General features: G+C 41.6%; 1 protein-coding gene across 2 annotated transcripts in view; it reads left to right on the top strand.

Moving 5' to 3' along the window:
* The window catches only part of POMGNT2 (protein O-linked mannose N-acetylglucosaminyltransferase 2 (beta 1,4-)), a 55,175-nt gene extending 36,173 nt beyond the window's left edge, over nt 1-19,002 (top strand). Inside the window, exon 2 of one of the 2 annotated variants that reach the window (XM_029589374.1) lies at nt 16,336-19,002. In XM_029589374.1, coding sequence (XP_029445234.1) covers nt 16,428-18,164 — 1,737 coding nt within the window. In that variant the 5' untranslated portion in view covers nt 16,336-16,427 and the 3' untranslated portion in view covers nt 18,165-19,002. The remainder of the gene's footprint in view (nt 1-16,335) is intronic. The other variant, XM_029589375.1, reaches the window with a different exon arrangement.
* Nucleotides 19,003-19,552: the final 550 nt, after the last annotated feature.

Genomic DNA, 19,552 nt, shown 5'->3' with positions numbered 1-19,552 from the left:
TTACATGCATTTCTGTGTTGCCAACCAAAAAAAACCCTGCAAAGACACTTGTAATCCATATGGTATTGGATCTATTGTAATGTATGTTGGGTGTGGGTTTGACCTTCAGAAAACCATGAGTAAAGTGAATTACAATTACAAAACAGTAAACCTGCCACACCAAAACAGCACTAAATGCCAGCACTCAAACAGTAACAATCCTACCTATGAAAAGTTAACATTAAATATTACAGCAGGCCCTAAAACACCAATAAACCTATTAAGAAAACCAAACAAGCCAGACTTTTATAGATCCTTACAGAGCAACTACATGCTATTAGGATACCTAATCTTGGTCACGTGCAGAGCACACACAGGTCCTCAACTAATACAGAATTAAAAATCTAGTTCTGGCATTCAGAGTGCTTTAGGGGTATTTGTCGTCCCCCTCCCCCCAGTTGAGGGGCAGTTTACACTGGTATGAGGCTAAAATAAATCTCAGATCAGCAGAAAACGTTTTTTGCAATTGCTTGCAAGGAAGACATTTCATCACTCATGATTGTTCAAGAGATCATTTTCAACTATGATACCAAGTTTATGGAATGAATTGCCAGCATTTCTGAGAGTGATCTGTTGAAATTTTGTAAAGCTTTGAAGACCTGGCTTATGTCAACTGGTGGTGGGGTTGTAATTTAATACTGTATTGGAGATTCTGTTAACCAGGTATGGGTAAGATTCTTTGATCATGACTATTGTAGTGTTGATTGTTGTTTTATGAAATTGACTTTTTTTGTGACTTTATTGTACATCACTTTGGGTGATTTTTATCTGTAAAGCAATTAATAAATGAAGAAGAAAGAAAGAGAACCATAAAGTATAAATAGAAATGTGCAGACAAAAACCTAACCTGAAATTGCAACAAACCAGACTCTATGCAGTACAACAATAGAAAAAAACCATCACCAGAAAACATCAGGAAATATAAATCATTAATTATAATAGCAAAATCATCCTAAATAATAAAAAATATATATTTCAAAATAGCAGATGAATAAAATTAAAAACTCATAAATATTTTACAAATACCAATAAAATATTTCAATATAGTAGACATCAGATAACACATGATTTAAAACAAAGGATAAAAATTATCACCCTTTTTTCATACCTGGGAACTTTTGATTTCCAGATGCCTTGAAATAATCATGGATTAGTGGGTATTGCATATAAACTTTTTCCTCCCCCCTCCCCCTCCATACAAAAACATTTTCAATCACACTCATGCCCATAGAAACATAGGCCTTATATTCTATCTAGTCTGCCCATCTACCCAACTAATTTAGCTTTATAGTTCCCATCTCTCCCTCAGAAATTCCTTGTGTTTATTTCATGCTTTCTTGTCTTTATCACCTTCATTGTAAGGCTGTTCAATGCATCTGCTTCCCTCTCTGTAAAGAAATATTTCCTAAGGATACTCCTGAATCTACCCCTTTTTATCCTCATATCATAGCCTCTCATTCTAGAACCTCCTTTCCACTGAAAGAGCCTAGCTTCCTGTGCATGGAAACCTTTGAACTATTTAAATGTCTCTATCTCACCTTTTCCTCTAGAGCAGGGGTCGGGAACCCATGGCTCGCGAGCCAGATATGGCTCTTTTGAGGGCTGCATCTGGCTCGCAGACACGTGTCGCCATACTTCGCGGTTCCCCGCTGACCCAGCTGCTCCCCGGTCCTCCGCCGCCCGGGCTTAAAATGCTGTCAGCCTGGGCGGAACGCGGCAGGACAGCTGGAGTCAGCGGCACCGGCGTGCTCTCTTCTCCTCCCCCCCCCCCCCCGCGGCCCGGAAGAGGAAGTGGAGAGCATCGGGTGCCTGCGCGGGAAGAAGAGACCACACTAGCGTGGTCTCTTCTTCCGCGCAGGCACCCGATGCTCACCACTTCCTCTTCCGGGCCGCGGGGGGGAGGAGAAGAGAGCACGCCGACTGGAGTCATCCGGGTGCCTGCGCGGGAGTCATCGGGTGTCAGCCGGGTGCCAGTGCTGGAGTCATCGGGTGCCTGCGCGGGTCTTCCCGCGCAGGCACCCGATGCTCTCCACTTCCTCTTCCGGGCCGCGGGAAGAAGAGAGCACGCCGGTGCTCTCTTCTTCCCGCGGCCCGGAAGAGGAAGTGGAGAGCATCGGGTGCCTGCGCGGGAAGAAGACTGCAGCGCGGCTCGGAGGAAAATGAAAATCTTCAACCGCGGCTGATGGGACTCCGCCTTCGCCTCCGCGAGGGCTGAAATTAAGGAGGTTAGCGTTGGGAGGTGGCTGCTGCTGCCGCGAGTTCCCGGGGGGGGGGAGAGAGAGTGAATGAGCGAGCAAGCATGTGTGTTTGAGATCCTGTGTGTGTGAGTGAGAGATTGCATGTATGTGAATGATTGAGAGCCTGTATATGTGAAAGAGAGTATGTCTGTGATTGAGATCCTGCCTGTGAGAGAGAGAGCATGAATGTAAGTTTACCATTGGGAACCTGTATGTGTAAGTTTGTAATTGAAAACCTGTTTGTTTGAAAGAGTATGTGTGTATGATTGAGATCCTTTGTGTGTGAGAGAGATCATGTGTATGTATGATTAAGAGCCTGTGTGTATAAGTAAGAGAGAGATCATGTGTGTCTGTGTCTGATTGACAGCTGGTTTAGGTGATGGAGCATGTGAGTATGTGATTGAGAGCCTGTGTTTAAATGAGAGAGAGAGACCATGTGTGTCTGTGTGTGATTGAGAGCTGATTTAGGTGAGGGAGCATGTGAGTATGTGATTGAGAGCCTGTGTGTAAATGAGAGAAAGAGAGGACATGTTTGTAAGCATGTGAATGAGAGTCTGTGTGTGAGAGAAAAAGACAGAATGTATTTATGTGATTGAAAGCCTGTGTGTGTGTAAGCGTGAAAAGATAGACAGCATGTGTGTAAATGTGTAATTAAGAGCCTATATAAGTGAGAGAGAAAAAACATTTGTATATGTGAGTGACTGAGAGCATGTGTGTATAGGTGTGTCATTGAGAGCCAGTGTGAGAGAGAGCGCTGGTATGTGACAGAGAGGAGAAAGTTCCAAGCAAACCACCCCACCTCCTGCTAATTCAGAACAATCTCAGGACACCTGGATATCAAACGTTCCCAGGTATGCAGAGCAAAAAAATTTTTGTATCCTTATTATTTTTCATTACTGGATCTTTGTGTCTGCTATTTTGAAATATTTTGTTGGTATCTGGAAATGTTTTATATGAGTTTTTAATTATTGGATATTCCACTCATCAGCTGTTTCGAAATATGTTCTTTTTGTTAGTACAGTTTTACTGCTGATGATTTTATATTTCTTGATTTGTTTTATAAGGATGTGTGATGTTTCTTTTTTCCTTTGTTACACTGCATACAGAGACTCTGGCTTGTTGCAGTTTCCAATTCAGTTTTTGTCTGCATGCTTCTTGTTATGCGTTTTGGTCTCTTTATTCTATGTTAGGTGAGGGACAGCACGTGATTCAGGTGAGGTTTTCTGCTGGCGTGTAGTTTCTGTGTAGGACTCTATAGCAGCCTGACTTGGTCCGTTTTCCTAATAGGAGATGTATTGGTGTCTTAAGGCCTGGTGTAATATTTTCAGAGACTTATTGTACTTTAAAAGTGTGATCTTACATAAAATGCACACATTTACTTGTATTTAGTTTTAAACATATTGTATGGCTCTCATGGAATTACATTTTAAAATATGTGGCGTTTATGGCTCTCTCAGCCAAAAAGGTTCCTGACCCCTGCTCTAGAGTGTACATATTTAGATCTTTAAGTCTGTGCATATATGCTTTAGAATAAAGATCACTGACCATTTTAGTAGTGGCTTCTCTGGACCACCTCCTTTTGCAGGTGTAGTCTCCAGAATTGTACACAGTATTCCAAATGAGGTCTCACCATGGACTATTAAAGGGATAATATCACCTCCCTTTTTCTGATGCCCATTCCTCTCCTTGTGCAGTTAAGCATCTTTCTGACTTTTGCTGTCACTTTATCCACCTGGTTTATCCATTAGATATGATCACCCCCAGATCCCACTTTTTTATGCTTAGAAGAATTTCACTCCATATGCTGTACTTCTCCCTTGGGTTTTTGCAGCCCAAATAAATAACTCTGTATTTTTTGGCGTCAGATCTAACCTGCCAAACCTTAGGCCATTTCTCAAGCTTCGCTAGATCCCTCCTCATGTTTTCCACACCTTCCTGGTTGTCTACACTGTTTCTCAACAATACTTTCACAATGTAGCTTATGAAAATATCAAAAAGAATTAGTCCAGGGATCAATCCCTGAGCATTCACCGGTAGTAAAAGCCCCTTTCCGGGAGTGAACTGCATTTACCACTACTTTTTGTTCTCTCTCACTCAGCCAGTTTCTAACCCAGTCACTCACTCTAGAGCCTATACCAAATATGCTCAGTTTAAGTCACCTATGCAGAACAGTGTCACAAGCCTTACTGAAATCCAAGTACACTACATCTAGAGCTCTCCTTGATCCAAGTCTCTGGTCGTCCAATCAAAGAAATTGATCTGATTCAATCTATTGGATTCCAGAAACTGCACTATCCTCTGTTTTGTTTTAGCAGCAGTTTCATTTATTTGCTCACCACAGAGGATAGACTAAACAACCTGTAATTCATAGCCTCCTCCTTCTACTTGTATTTATAGGAATCAAATCCACCCATCTCTAGTCTTCCAGAATTACTCATGACTGTAAAAAAAAAAAAAAAAGCATATAAAAAGGATCAAAAGTTTAACAATCCAAACAACCCAACTTACTTACTCAAAACTCCAGCCCAGAGCTCTATCCTACCAGTGGTGACTCTGGCACAGCACTTCCTCTTTAGTGATGACAGTGTCTTTGGTACAGCATCCTCTTCCTTTTTCTCCTTATTCTCTTCTCTCTTATTCTCATGCTTTCAATCACAGTCACTCCTCCCTCCTACACCCCTTCACCCCTAGAAGCACATTTGGCAGCAGCAGCCACCACTTTCTCCAGCTTCCACAGTTCACGGAATTTCTTTTTTTTTTCCCCAGCGGCAGGCGTTGCCGATGCTCTGCCCATGTGCAGTTCACTGCTTCTGCTTTAGACTGCAGGAGAAGAAAGGGGTGGTGGCATCCCCTGCTTCTCTTCTTGTGGTCAGGCTCCTCTTTTGTCTGACCCCACATGGGCCTGCTGCAAGGCCTGCTCCTCAGTGCCACACTGGCCAATCATCCAAAGTACTTGGGTTTCCTCTCCTAACAGATGTAATACGGGCACTCAATTTAAATAAATAAATAACCTGAAGTTCGTGGTTGACCTGCAGTGGGGGACCTGCAGCCGTGGTGACAGAGAGACGCAGTGAGAGAGAGAGGCTGAAATGGCAGCTGAATGCTGCCAGTGTGAGGCAATGGCATAGCTGGGGGCAGAATCCGAAGGAGGCTGGAGCGGCAGTAGGCCGCAAAGAGAGAGAGCAGCAGCGAAGGAGGGGCCCAGGCGAGTAGACTGGCATCGGAGCACTGCCATGGCCGGGACCTCCTGCCATTCACTGTGCCACTGCCGCCTCTGTTTTATTCACCCACGCTGGGGAGGAGCAAGCAGAGATGTTGGGACCTTTAAGAAGCTCTGACATGAAGGAGGGATGCCATCTTTTCCTGGTTGTGATTTGGCCACGATGGGGTGCATGCCCAATCCTTGTGTTGCCTCAGCTCTAATAAAATAAATAAATAAAAATGTGGCAATTGGCATGGGACCTTGGGGAAGCCCTGACATCATGATGAACACTAGGCCGTAGTCCACTGATACTAGCGATGACATCAGAGCAAGATCGCTGACTCTTTTGGGGGGGGGGGGGGGGCGGCGGGAGGGTGCCTGTTAATTTTATTAAAAAGGAAGACAGACAGAATTTAAATAAAATAAGTATGGTGGCTAGCTAACAGGACCCTGGCCACCTGACTGACCCCACCTCCCCAGCTTCGGAGCCAGTTGGGAACACAATTTTCGTTGAGTTAGATCTGACACTTGTGTTTGACTAACTTTTGACATCTGAATCCAAAAATGACCCCAGTTTTTCTCTATCACGTCAACATTTTAAAGTACAGGATACCCTCTCTTTGTCCCAAAAATCATACAAAATGTACATACAAAGGAAATAAAAGAAATAATTACCTGAATATGCTGTTTATTTAGTCATTTTATTCATTCAAAGGCTATATATTGTTACTGTAAGTCAAATTGTGTACAAGTAGTAAAGTTCTGCTACCAAACATACATATTGAGGTAAACATTTACGCTTATAGCTTTTCCAGCAGTGTTTAATCTGTGGACAGTCTCGCCTGATGCTCTAACAATAGTCAGCCATCATATGTACATCCCATCTACCCTGATACCGTGCCTCCAAGACCTTCAAATCTTGGTGGAATCGTTCACCTTGCTCATCACTGACTGCACCAAGGTTTTTCGGGAAGTCAGCAAGATGGCGATGCAGAAAATGCACCTTGATGCTCATGTTGCATCAAAGCATTTTGAAGCTCTCCAAGAATTTCTGGACAATTTCGGTGTAATTCTGTGCTCGTATATTTCCAAGAAAGTCCTTGACAAGGTTTTTGAATGACAAGCAAGCATTCTTTTGGAGTTCTGACATTGTCCTGATGAAATGTTCATCTTTAATGAGCTGCCGAATCTGTGGACCATCAAACACACCGGCCTTTATCTTTTCAAACGACAGGCTAGGAAATGCCAAAATGAGATACTTGAAACAGTCTCCTTCAGTTGGCAAAGCTTTAACAAATTGCTACTTGAGACCCAGTTTTATGTGCAGAGGTGGGAATATAATGTTCTTTCTGTCAACAAGTGGCTCATGTAGAATGTTTGGATCACCAGGTTTGAGGTCAGATCTTGGAGGCTAATTCGACTGCACCCAATGCTTCTCACGAGCTCTGCTGTCCCACATACACAGAAAACAGGGATACTTGGTGTATCCTCGTTGCTGACCAAGAAGGAAGCAGACCATAGGCTGTAGAGAAAAAACTTGACGTGATAGAAGAAAACTAACCGCGGTTTTGAAATCAGCATGCCTATTTAAGTCTAAAACAGCTGAAAAATCAAACTCAACAGAAATTATGTTAAAAATTGTTCCCCAGTGTTATAAATGTGTAATTTACTCAGATTGGAACCCTGCCAATTCTGGGGTTAAAATCCCCAAAATATATATTGAAACTGGGGAAGTTTGATGATGGCTGCCAGAAGGGGCCATTGGAACCCCTGCCCAGTAATTGTTTTGGGAATGAGGGCAGCGGATTTTAAGGGACAAATGCCTGACTTCAGTGCCAGGAAAAATAGTGGAAAGTGTTCTAAACATCAAAATCACAGAACATATAGAAAGACATGGTTTAATGGAACAAAGTCAGCATGGCTTTACCCAGGGCAAGTCTTGCCTCACAAATCTGCTTCACTTTTTTTGAAGGAGTTAATAAACACATGGATAAAGGTGAACCGGTAGATATAGTATACTTGGATTTTCAGAAGGCATTTGACAAAGTTCCTCATGAGAGGCTTCTAGGAAAAGTAAAAAGTCATGGGATAGGTGGCGATGTCCTTTCATGGATTGCAAACTGGCTATAAGACGGGAAACAGAGAGCAGGATTAAATGGACAATTTTCTCAGTGGAAGGGAGTGGACAGTGGAGTGCCTCAGGGATCTGTATTGGGACCCTTACCGTTCAATATATTTATAAATGATTTGGAAAGAAATACGACGAGTGAGATAATCAAATTTGCAGATGACACACAATTGTTCAGAGTAGTTAAATCACAAGCAGATTGTGATAAATTGCAGGAAGACCTTGTGAGACTGGAAAATTGGGCATCCAAATGGCAGATGAAATTTAATGTGGATAAGTGCAAGGTGATGCATATAGGGAAAAATAACCCATGCTATAATTCCACAATGTTGGGTTCCAGATTAGGTGCTACAACCCAAGAAAGAGATCTAGGTGTCATAGTGGATAACACATTGAAATCGTCGGTGCAGTGTGCTGCGGCAGTCAAAAAAGCAAACAATGTTGGGAATTATTAGAAAAGGAATGATGAATAAAACGGAAAATGTCATAATGCCTCTGTATCGCTCCAGGGTGAGACCGCACCTTGAATACTGTGTACAATTCTGGTCGCCGCATCTCAAAAAAGATATAATTGCGATGGAGAAGGTACAGAGAAGGGCTACCAAAATGATAAGGGGAATGGAACAACTCCCCTATGAGGAAAGACTAAAGAGGTTAGGACTTTTCAGCTTGGAGAAGAGACGACTGAGGGGGGATATGATAGAGGTGTTTAAAATCATGAGAGGTCTAGAACGGGTAGATGTGAATCAATTATTTACTCTTTCGGATAGTAGAAAGACTAGGGGGCACTCCATGAAGGTAGCATGGGGCACATTTAAAACGAATCGGAGAAAGTTCTTTTTTACTCAACGCACAATTAAACTCTGGAATTTGTTGCCAGAGAATGTGGTTAGTGCAGTTAGTATAGCTGTGTTTAAAAAAGGTTTGGATAAGTTCTTGGAGGAGAAGTCCATTACCTGCTATTAAGTTCACTTAGAGAATAGCCACTGCCATTAGCAATGGTTACATGGAATAGACTTAGTTTTTGGGTACTTGCCAGGTTCTTATGGCCTGGATTGGCCACTGTTGGAAACAGGATGCTGGGCTTGATGGACCCTTGGTCTGACCCAGTATGGCATTTTCTTATGTTCTTATGTAAATGCCTCCCACAAGCTGAAAAGTGGTTTTTAAAACTGGTAACGACTTGTATGTATTTAGATGAGTATGGAAAATATTATTATTGTTGCCCAAAAGAATACTCAGTGAGCAGTTTTAAATTTAAAGACTGCAGAAAATTGGGCAATGGTAGCATCCATCCACCCTAAAGTCAGTGGTCCATCCTGAAACATTCTAGAAAGGTTAAGGCTCCAACAGCATGGCGCCGACAAGAATTCCGAAGCCAAAGCCCACGGTTACATAGCCATGGCTTCACTGGCAACCAGTGATGAGGTCAGCATAGCATCACTAAACCCAGTCAAAGATGTGATTTAAATTATTAAACACTGCTAAGAGGAAAATGAAGTTATGGGAAACTTCCTGAAGACCTGCTTATGTGACCCAAAGGCTTAGGAGAGCTGTCATTTGTTTAATAAGGAAATGCTGTCCAGGATTAGGAAAAAATTGAGACTTGGTGTCAAGGGGCATGGATATGCAAAAGCTAGAAAAGTCAGCTGGCAGTTTAGAATTTAGAGAGAGAGAAACCCTGGCTAGTTACTGAGCAGATGTGCTGTGCTCACAGGCCACAAGAATGCCTTAAAGTATAAAAACACCACTTTAGGGGAGAGAACAGTTATGAGAGTATGATTTTTGTTGAGTGAATGAGTTAAACAAAGGCTCTGTTTCCAGTAAAGGTAAGGGAAGAATAGAGAAGAGAAGAACTTAAATGTTGCTTTGCGTGTTTAGAGCAGTGTAGTATAGAAACTGAGAGACTATTCAATGAATGAGATGTAAATCCACTAAAATTGGGTAAAGCAAAAATAGATATAGATAGCGCTATATGTATATATCAATTAGCTGTGGTACACACAGTAAGCAAATGGTTCTGCTATAGAGGAGGAAGCAGCTTTGAATTTCCTTAGGAAAATCTCTTTGAAAGCAAAATTATCTAAAGAGAAGATTTTCGATAACCGTGAAAGAGGAAAGCTGCTGAAAATAAGAAGCTGCATACCCTCTAAATTTTAAGCAGAACCAGGGAGTGTATATCGTATAAAAAAACCAAAACAAAACAGTGACGACAACAGCACTCTCAAGGAACGGAAACAATGTCAACAGCTACAGAAAGCCCTTTGCACAGAAGGAGAGAGAGAATAAATGTGATAGGGGAAACTTTATTCCTCCAAGAATAGAGTCCAATTGCTTTTATTTTGCTTAGTTAGAATAAACACAGTTTACAATAAGATGTCTGTGACATTTCGCAACGGGGAACTTGCTCACATTCGGGCCGATACAGTAAAGTCCGCTGGAGAGCGGACGAACGCCCACTCTCCCGGCGCACGCACCGGCCCTTTGCCGGTGCGCGCGATTCTCTATTTAAATTAGGTGACGCGGTAGATCCGAGTAAAAGGAGGCGCTAGGGACACTAGCGCGTCCCTAGTGCCTCCTTTTTGACAGGAGCGGTGGCTGTCAGCGGGTTTGACAGCCGACGCTCAATTTTGCCGGCGTCGGTTCTCGAGCCCGCTGACAGCCACGGGCTCGGAAACCGGACGCCGGCAAAATTGAGCGTCCGGTTTCAAATTTTTTTTTTTTTTTTTTTACTTTTCGGGACCTCCAACTTAATATCGCTATGATATTAAGTCAGAGGGTGCATAGAAAAGCAGTTTTTACTGCTTTTCTGAGCACTTTCCCGGCACTGGAAGAAATTAGCGCCGACCTTTGGGTCGGCGCTAATTTCTGAAAGTAAAATGTGCGGCTTGGCTGCACATTTTACTTTCTGTATCCCGCGCGCATACCTAATAGGGCCATCAACATGCATTTGCATGTTGAGGGCGCTATTAGGTGCCGCGGGTTGGACGCGCGTTTTCCTCCCCTTACTGAATAAGGGGTAAGGGAAAACGCGCGTCCAAGAGCAGGCTAACAGTGCGCTCCATCGGAGCACACTGTACTGTATCGGCCTGTATAGACTTTGGAAGATTGGACAGTGTAGGGAGGTAGCCTTTCTTTTTAATTTTATTAAAGATTAGGTTAGTCGGTAAGGAAGGACATCATTAGCGATGAGTCAAGAGTTTCGGCCAGTGCTCCCCAACTACATCCCAGCAGCGCCAGATCCCAGGGCACACGCCAACATAACACAACACTGAACAGCAAGGATTTTGAGGCATAAAAGTAGGGGAAAGAAAGAGACACTACAAGGAAAGACAATATAAATTGGGACCAACGTAAGAGAGAGGAGAGAAAATACAATAAACATTGTTTTACTTACTTGAGAAAAGAGACACCAGGAGGAAAATTCATGCGGTGCCATGCATCTGAAAGATATAAAGTTTTCACAAAAACTCAGTTCTTAAAAGAATAGGAGTTTAGTATTAACAGAATAAACTACTGGTCAGAAAGTGAATGTTTAGAAAATACTTATCTGAGAGAATTCTTGTGAATAGCAGAGATGGCTCTAAGGGTACCATAACCCGATAGCACCGATAGCAAACGGCTATCAGTATAGAAGAAACTCCAAATTAAATAAATAAATAAATAGCAGGAAAATAAGATTACTAGTTTACATTTCATTTTTGTTTTTATTAGAGAGTTCTTTTAATAATTGTTTTTAATAAATTGAATTTTAGATGGGAATTGAATATGGTGATTCCATCTGATTTATCGTTTAAACACCTGCCTTTCCTCTCTATCCCTAAGTGACTGTACGGGTGGGTACAATCCTCTTTAGTCCTTGTAAGGTGTCCCGATTGAAAGGAGAGTATTCCTCTTAGCTGTCCCCTTTGTGAACATCTAGTGGCACCTGACATGAAGCATATAAAAAAAAAAGTGAATTATTACATTCAGCCACCGAACACGGCAGGGTTGTCACACTGCCGTGACAACACAGGAAGGAGGAGATAGCATCTCCTCCTTCCTGTGTTGTCACGGCACACAGGAAGGAGGAGATAGCATCTCCTCCTTCCTGTGTGTGGGCCCGCTACACCACTTCCTCTTCTGGGCTCCTGCGTGGGTAGGAAGGAGGAGATGCTGTTCCTGCGCCTCTTCCAGAAGGGTGGCGCTCTGGGTGGCCGCCTGGTTCACCTTGTGCTTCCACTGGCCCTGGCTAGGGACAGGAGAAAGAGAAAAGGGTAGATGATGGGGAAGGGGAGACAGAGACGGGAGGTTGGATGCTGAGGAAAAGGAAGCAGGGGACATGCTAGGGAAGGAAGAAGGCAGAGGGGAAGATGCTTGAAAAAGAGAGAAATGGAGGTTTGATGGTGGCAAGAGGTAGAACTAGGAAAGGAAGCATTATATAGGTAAAAGATGTGATGAAGGGTATAGGAGACAAAGAGAAAAGGAAATGAGTAGAAGAGAGGAAAATGGAGTAGAGAGGTAAGTAAGAGAGCTGGGAGGAGGGAAAAGATGGAAGCTGAGAAGAGAGGTGGAGAGAAACGGGGAAAGGAGGAGTTTGTATCCCCATTGGTGGCAGCGGTGGTACTGCTTTGGTAGAAATAGCTGAGTAGGGGAGAGGAAATAAAAATAAAACAAAACAAAAAATAGCATAAGCTGGTAGAACCCTCCTCTGCTCACTTGGAAAAACTGTATGCACATCAGTGGTCCTGGGCTGGGCAGAGGGTGAGGAGAGAAAAGGAGGAGGATGGGCAGGGGATAGAGAGAAAATGGGGTATGCTGCTGAGCAAGGGGGAGAAGAGAGGGAGCTTGTAAGAAGAGAGTAGGTGGAGGCAGAAGTGGGGTACTGTGCGGGAGTCGTCACTAGTAGGGTTGGAGCGCTGTGCTGGAGGGGGAATAGGTAAGTTGGCTTGTTTTGGATTTTTGAACTTTTGATCCTTTGTATATTATGTACCGCACAATTACTGGTATCCATTTTCAACTAGTATTCCTTTTATGTACTTTGGCAGGATTGGAGAGCTGAGTCAGCTGCGTTGGGATATAACATAGTAACACAGTAAATGATGGCAGAAAAAGACCAAATTGGTCCATCCGGTCTTTTGAGTTGCAATTCTTCTGCTTGGGTTAGATGAGCACCCAAATTCCCACACTGATCCCAACAACAGCTTCCCACCCCAGCATTACAGAAACATCTGGTCTTACAGAGATATTAATGTCTGAGGTCCCTTGGGCTACTGAATTGTCCCTACTAACTACTTATTGGTTTAATTGTTGCTGAACTGTTGGAAATGCAAACTGCTGGGATAGTCAAAACCTTGTCCCTCTGACTGTCTTCAACTAACAGGGTGATATCCAATAGATGGGTGATAGATATGTTTATATTAGAGCAATGAATGAATGAAAAATGTCAATTTTTCAGTATATGGAAGAAAGTGTTTTGGCTGCCATATTACTCCACTTTAATATGTAGAAATAAGGGTCAAGAAGAAAGCTGTAGGTGATATTAAGTTAGTCCAATAAAAACATGAGCCGAGCTTTCAAAACTATCCGGGGTATGCCGTTTGTGTGCATAAGTGGGCCATGGAGATTTCTGCTCGTACTCTATGAACCATGTGGCAGAAGCCACACTGTTTGTTACATACCACAGATGTCTGCCCTGAAGGTATGCACATACATTTCAGTATGCATTTAGACACTATTTCTAATACAGGAACACACCTACTTTCTCTATCCCGTTTATAAATTTTCATAGACCTATTTTACGCACGTAATAATTATATCGATCGACGTGCAATAGCCCAGATTAAATGCGCAGGCAGATATTTTATAAAATGTACGCGTGCTCCACTTCTGAAAATACTTTCGCACATACTTGGAATCACCAGTTTGCCGGAACTGCCTCCCATTCACCCAGGTCCCCCAGCAATCCTGTTCTCCCAGACCTCCCACCCCAAAAACTTCGGACAAAAGACCAGTGCCATTTCAATTGCATGAGTCAATTAATAGGTGTGAAACTGTTTGGATGCATATACCATTTATGAAATAGCTACTTCTACATATACTTCCAGACCCTACCCTGGAATGCCCTTAATTCACCCCCTCTTCTCCCTGATCACATTTACGTGTGATACTGTCAATATGCATGTACTCTCAAGGTCTGTAAAATACCATATATACAAATACATACTACTTACATATGTATATGCTAATTTTGCATGTGTAACCCCTGCGCAACTCTTGGAAAATTATCTCCTCTACCTCTGAATAGTTTTTGAGTTATTCTCCCTTCATCAGGTCAGAAAGGTCACTTATATGCAAATAGAGCAAGCATCATGAAGCAAACTAAATCTGGTTTAGCTTGTCAAGAAATCCATATTAATTGATTGCAGACAACTAGAACAGAGCACTTTAAATTGATTTTGCTACAGGTTTTAAAAATAAACTCTTCTCTGAAATGATCCATTGTAGGCTTAAAAGCTAGTAGCAAACCAATCACAAATTGTCCTCAAGGTGGTAAAATATCAGATGGTACCCACTGGGGCTTTGTAGTTTACTTACAACAACCTGCTTAAAAGAGAGAGAATCTTACAAGAACGTCTTTGAAATGTACAGAATTTCAGAATTATGCAGACCTGCATTTAATACTTTTCCTGTATCTATAAAATGCTTTTCTGCTATTGTACGGTTTTTGAAATTTTTTAAACTTCCCTCTCCCTGCAATTTTCCTCAATCCCTGAGAGCAGTTAAATTTAGTCCTGTCACAAATTACCTCACATATGAAACGACATTGGTTAGAATCATGCAGTGTAGGCACATCAATGTCCGTATGAACTAGCTGGATTCAATGACTGTGAGGTAATTTTATGAATGTTGCAAATATGCATATTACAAGGATACAGGGGAGGTACTTTTAAAAATAAATGGTGACTGGCATTACAATGGAAGCCTCTACTGGCCAACCAGTGGTGCCGAGGTGCACCTTGGACAAAGTGCTCCTCTAGTTCTGGGGCAGTAAGGTTTTCCTAGCCACTTGGGCCTGATAGTCTAGGGAAGGAGGATCAGCGGAGACCACCAAGGGCTTTGAGAATAAATACGTTTTTGTATAATTTAATATTTAGACTTATTAGTATTTCTATACCTTTTTTTGGTCTGGCAGTTTTCTCCTGCTGCTTTGGGCTTCCAGCTCAATTGGGTCTAGCCTCCTTCGGGTACGATGCCATGAGTCTATTTTATGTCCCCTCCCAACTCACCAGCCATTGAAGCAACAGTCTTCAGCCAGGGGGCCAAAGATGGGAGCTTCATCTAGAGTATGGTGATATAGACTCCTAAGTCTCACAACTAGGTGTTGCTGTTGAGAAGCTGGGGATCAGAACCTAGCATACAGCACTGCCACTCCAGCCACCAGGTCAGCCCTACTTGTGTACTTTTTTAAAATATTGCTTTCTTTTGAAAATAAATTTTTATTGATACTCGAGCATTTTAAAGAAGATGTTAGAGAGAAAAGTTACTTGGTATGCTATGTGAAGTGGGCACATGGTGCTATTATAACCCCTGTATATTGTTTTTTTAGATCATGATTTGCAGCTTAGCTTAACACAACTGATGTCAAGGTTGGGTGGGTATGGGATCTGAACTACCCCTCCAATTAGGAACCGGCTAGTTGTAAATTGGCATGGAAATATAAGAGGACTTTGCACAGTTAAATTTCCTGCTTTCTCTTTGGGTACAAATGGAAGACTTAATTTCTCATTGCTGTCAGTCCAGCACCTTTCATAAGCATAGATTCCCGCCAGTGTGTGAAGTACCTTACCATGGAAAAAATTTGAGGAGCTCCTTTCATGTTCCATAATATTATTCTAAAAGATTTTGTGCCAACATACTCCTACTCATCTGAACAATTTATGCCAGCAGAGAGTACAGTAACATTAATTCATTTGGCAACATGAAATGATGGTTCTTTGATTATTATTCTGTCCTGATTTGTGTTTTACTTTAATTTCTTCTGTGGTGCTTCTGGGGTTTTTTTGGGTTTTTTTTAATATTGTTACTACTGTCCTAACGTCAGCTTTCATCTTTTGTTCTTAGCCTCATTTTTGCCCTATTCATTTTCAAGCTCCAGTATTAAAGCCTTTTCTAAAAAATTGCTTACCGAACACATCTGGCAAGGCATGGGCTTCTCTCTGTATGAGGTTTTATGTATTTACCTATCTCTGCTCTGTGTTCCGAGTGTCGGGGTATCCATCATTATATGATTAAACTTAACCTATGGAGAAAGTCGTGGCAATAGGCAGCTGGTCTTTTTCTGCTGTCATTACTATGTTATGTATGTTTTGTCGATGACTAATATTAGGTAGCTTCTGAAACGCTGTCCACAAATAAAATTAGAAAGCCATAGTGTTTGAAAAAGAACTGTGAAAAATGTGATGGAAAATACATTTGTGGTCAAATTTAACAAAAGGATTTAGCAGATTGTTTCCTAAAGCTGCATTATAGCTCTCATGCCTATGTGGTAAACACAGTCTGAAAGCCTGGTACAGTTTGATTTTACAATAAAGAATAAAAAGCTGATATTTGTCGATGACTTTATATACATTTTCTATACACGTGCCTTTTTTTGACAGAGAATGAAAGGTAAAAATGTTAATCCTTTTTGAGTACATACTTGGGAATAAGACGTTTTAATTTGATTTTTTTTTTTTTGTTCCTTTTAGGTTTGTGCTTTCACCATGTCAAGCAGGATTTATGATGCTAGCCCATTCCTTTGTCTTCCCCACCTGTCATCTCGCTAAAATATAGCTACAGAATGAACATAGCAGTGGTGTTTAATGCCCTGCTTGTGTCTGTCCTTGCAGCAGTGCTGTGGAAATACATCAAACTGCGGGAATACGTCTTTGTGATTGAAGAAGAGCTTGTTCTCACCCGTCAGTCCCAAGAGCTATCCCAGGTCCAGATTGATTACCATGCAGCACTCCGGGCGCTGGTGGAGGAAGGCACCAGGATGGTGTGCACAGGCAGGATGCACACTGATCGCATTTGCCGCTTCGAGTCACTCTGTTACTCCACGGAAGCAGAGGAGTTTGTCTTTTTCCACAGTAACGCCTCAGTTATGCTGCCCAGTTTGGGTTCCAGGCGATTTCAGCCTGCCCTGCTGGACCTCTCTTCAGTGGAGGACCACAACACGCAGTACTTTAATTTTGTAGAGCTACCTGTCGCGGCTTTAAAATTCATGCCCAAACCAGTCTTTGTACCAGATGTGGCACTGATCTTGAATCGATTTAACCCTGACAATTTGATGCATGTTTTTCACGATGACCTCCTTCCCATTTTCTACACCATGCAGCAGTTCTCAGACTTGGACTCAGAGTCACGACTGTTCTTCATGGAAGGTTGGAACGAAGGTTTGCATTTTGACCTTTACAAGGCTCTGACTGGTAAGCAGCCTCTCTTGAAAGAGCAGCTTAAGACACTGGGGAGGCTTCTTTGCTTTACCAAGTCTTATGTAGGGTTATCCAAAATCACAACTTGGTACCAGTATGGATTTGTTCAGCCTCAGGGTCCAAAAGCTAACATATTGGTTTCTGGAAATGAGATTCGACAGTTCACAAAATTCATGATGGAGAAGTTAAATGTGACTTCGGAAGAAAGCTTAAATGAGGAGTACATTGTATTATTTAGTCGAACGATCAACAGGCTCATTCTAAATGAGGCTGAACTAATTCTAGCACTTGCACAGGAGTTTCAGATGAAAACTATTACGGTTTCACTTGAAGATCATTCATTTGTTGATATTATACGTCTCATCAGCAATGCATCTATGCTAGTCAGCATGCATGGTGCACAGCTAGTTATGTCTTTATTTCTCCCAAGAGGTGCTACTGTAGTGGAGCTATTTCCGTATGCTGTAAACCCTGAACATTATACTCCTTACAAAACACTGGCTATTTTGCCAGGCATGGATCTCCAGTATGTTGCCTGGCAAAACACTGCAGAGGATAATACAGTTGCGTATCCTGACAGGCATTGGGACCAAGGAGGAATTGCCCACTTGGACAAAATGGAACAGGAACGTATAATAAAGAACAAAGAAGTTCCACGTCATCTCTGTTGCCGGAATCCAGAGTGGCTTTTCCGAATATACCAGGACACAAAGGTGGACATCTCTTCACTAATTCAAATTATCAGGCAAACAGTGAAATCAAAGCCTGGCTCCAAAAAACAAAAGTGGATGAATGGCCTATACCCAGGCAAAGTGAGGGATGCTAAATGTCAGGCCTCTGTCCAGGGTGCTAATGAGGCTAAGTTATCGGTTTCTTGGCAGATCCCCTGGAATCTTAAATACCTGAAAGTCAGAGATGTGAAATATGAAGTGTGGATACAGGAGCAAGGTGAAAATACTTACATGCCTTACATCTTGTCACATCAAAATCACACCTTTTCGGAAAACATTAAACCATTTGCCAACTACCTGGTTTGGATCCGTTGTATCTTCAATAAAAATTTCCTTGGACCATTTGCAGATGTGCTAATGTGTAGTACGTAACCCCAGTGTGAAATATGAATAGCCATATCTCCTACAGGACCCCATAACAATGGGTGAAACCTCATTTGTAGGATCCTAGACAGTTGAAGAGGAATAGACCATCCCAGGGCCTGTGTTCTTAATACAGTCATGTAACATAGTTTCCACAAGAACTTGTATGTATTATCAAGTCTCTCAAACAATGAATTCAACAATTCAAACTATGTGATTGGAAAAGAGATCTCAGCTCAGTTGAATACAGTGCTAGTGACTAATTCATCAGTATTGAGTGGTCAATTCCTGTGTAGACTAAGCCCAGCGTTATTTGTAAAGCTGTGACTGGCCACTAAAGCTTGGATCAAGGACTCCTCTTCTTCATTGCAAACAATTCTTTTGGTAAAGTTGTCAACGGCTGAAGTTCTTGGGCCATACTGGAATCTGCAATTCCTTTTTCTAGACATTTTAATTCTGCAGTATAGCAACTGAAAAAAAAAATCCTGTGGAGAATCAGCACTGTCAAACTGGTTGTACTATGATCAGAGGGTAACACATAGTTTGGGCATATTTGAAAGCATAAAAGGACTGCTTTCTGGATTGTTTGACACCCTGCACGCTGGGAACTGTTCTATAGACTTTTTTCCAAAGCTGAAAAAAGAACCTGTAATAAAAGATGGGTAAACTAGTATTGTAGTTCATCATAATTTATTTTCTAGTCCATTTAAAGCCCATGTCTGCATGTAGACTTCTCCTATGAAGTCTCTAGTATATTTGTTCAGTTTATTAATAAGCACTTTTAATTATTTTAGACCCTTGTAAAACACCTACTAGGTATGAAGAAAAGGTTAAAAAAAAAAAAAAAGCCAATGATTTAAATTACAAAAATATGCAAGCAGATATTATTTATTAACTTAAATTAAAACTGGTTACATATTGTACTAAAGTTGTATAGTACTGTGTTGCATTATGCCAGATTGACAGCTGTGTTAATGTTGACACAGTTTCATACATGTGAAGCAGATTTTTGAATGTCTGAGGAAAATTATACTAGTGAATCTTTTTTTTTATATAATGATTCTTCCTGCAAAATCAGATGAGAGCACTTTAGCCTTCATCTGTGAACTAAACTCAAACAAAATACAAACCTTATACATACTGTATGACAGGCAAAACATTTTGTGAGTCAGAGCATGGTTTATTGTAATTTTTTTTTTCTTTTTGTCTGTTTTTCAGACTTTGTATTTTTCCTTTTTTTCTTGTTTTCTCTTTTCAGGTTCTATTTAAGTTTCTTAGGGGTGTGGGTTTTTTGCTTTATTTTTTGTTGTCATTTATGGATTTTTTTAGGTAGGGTTGTTTTTTTTTTTTTTAATTTATTTTAATTTTTCTTTCCTCTTCCAGTGAGAGTTTCCCCT

Source organism: Rhinatrema bivittatum, chromosome 2 (genome assembly GCF_901001135.1).
Source record: "Rhinatrema bivittatum chromosome 2, aRhiBiv1.1, whole genome shotgun sequence".
NCBI lineage: Eukaryota > Metazoa > Chordata > Amphibia > Gymnophiona > Rhinatrematidae > Rhinatrema > Rhinatrema bivittatum.
This window is presented reverse-complemented; position numbering and strand designations above follow the sequence as displayed.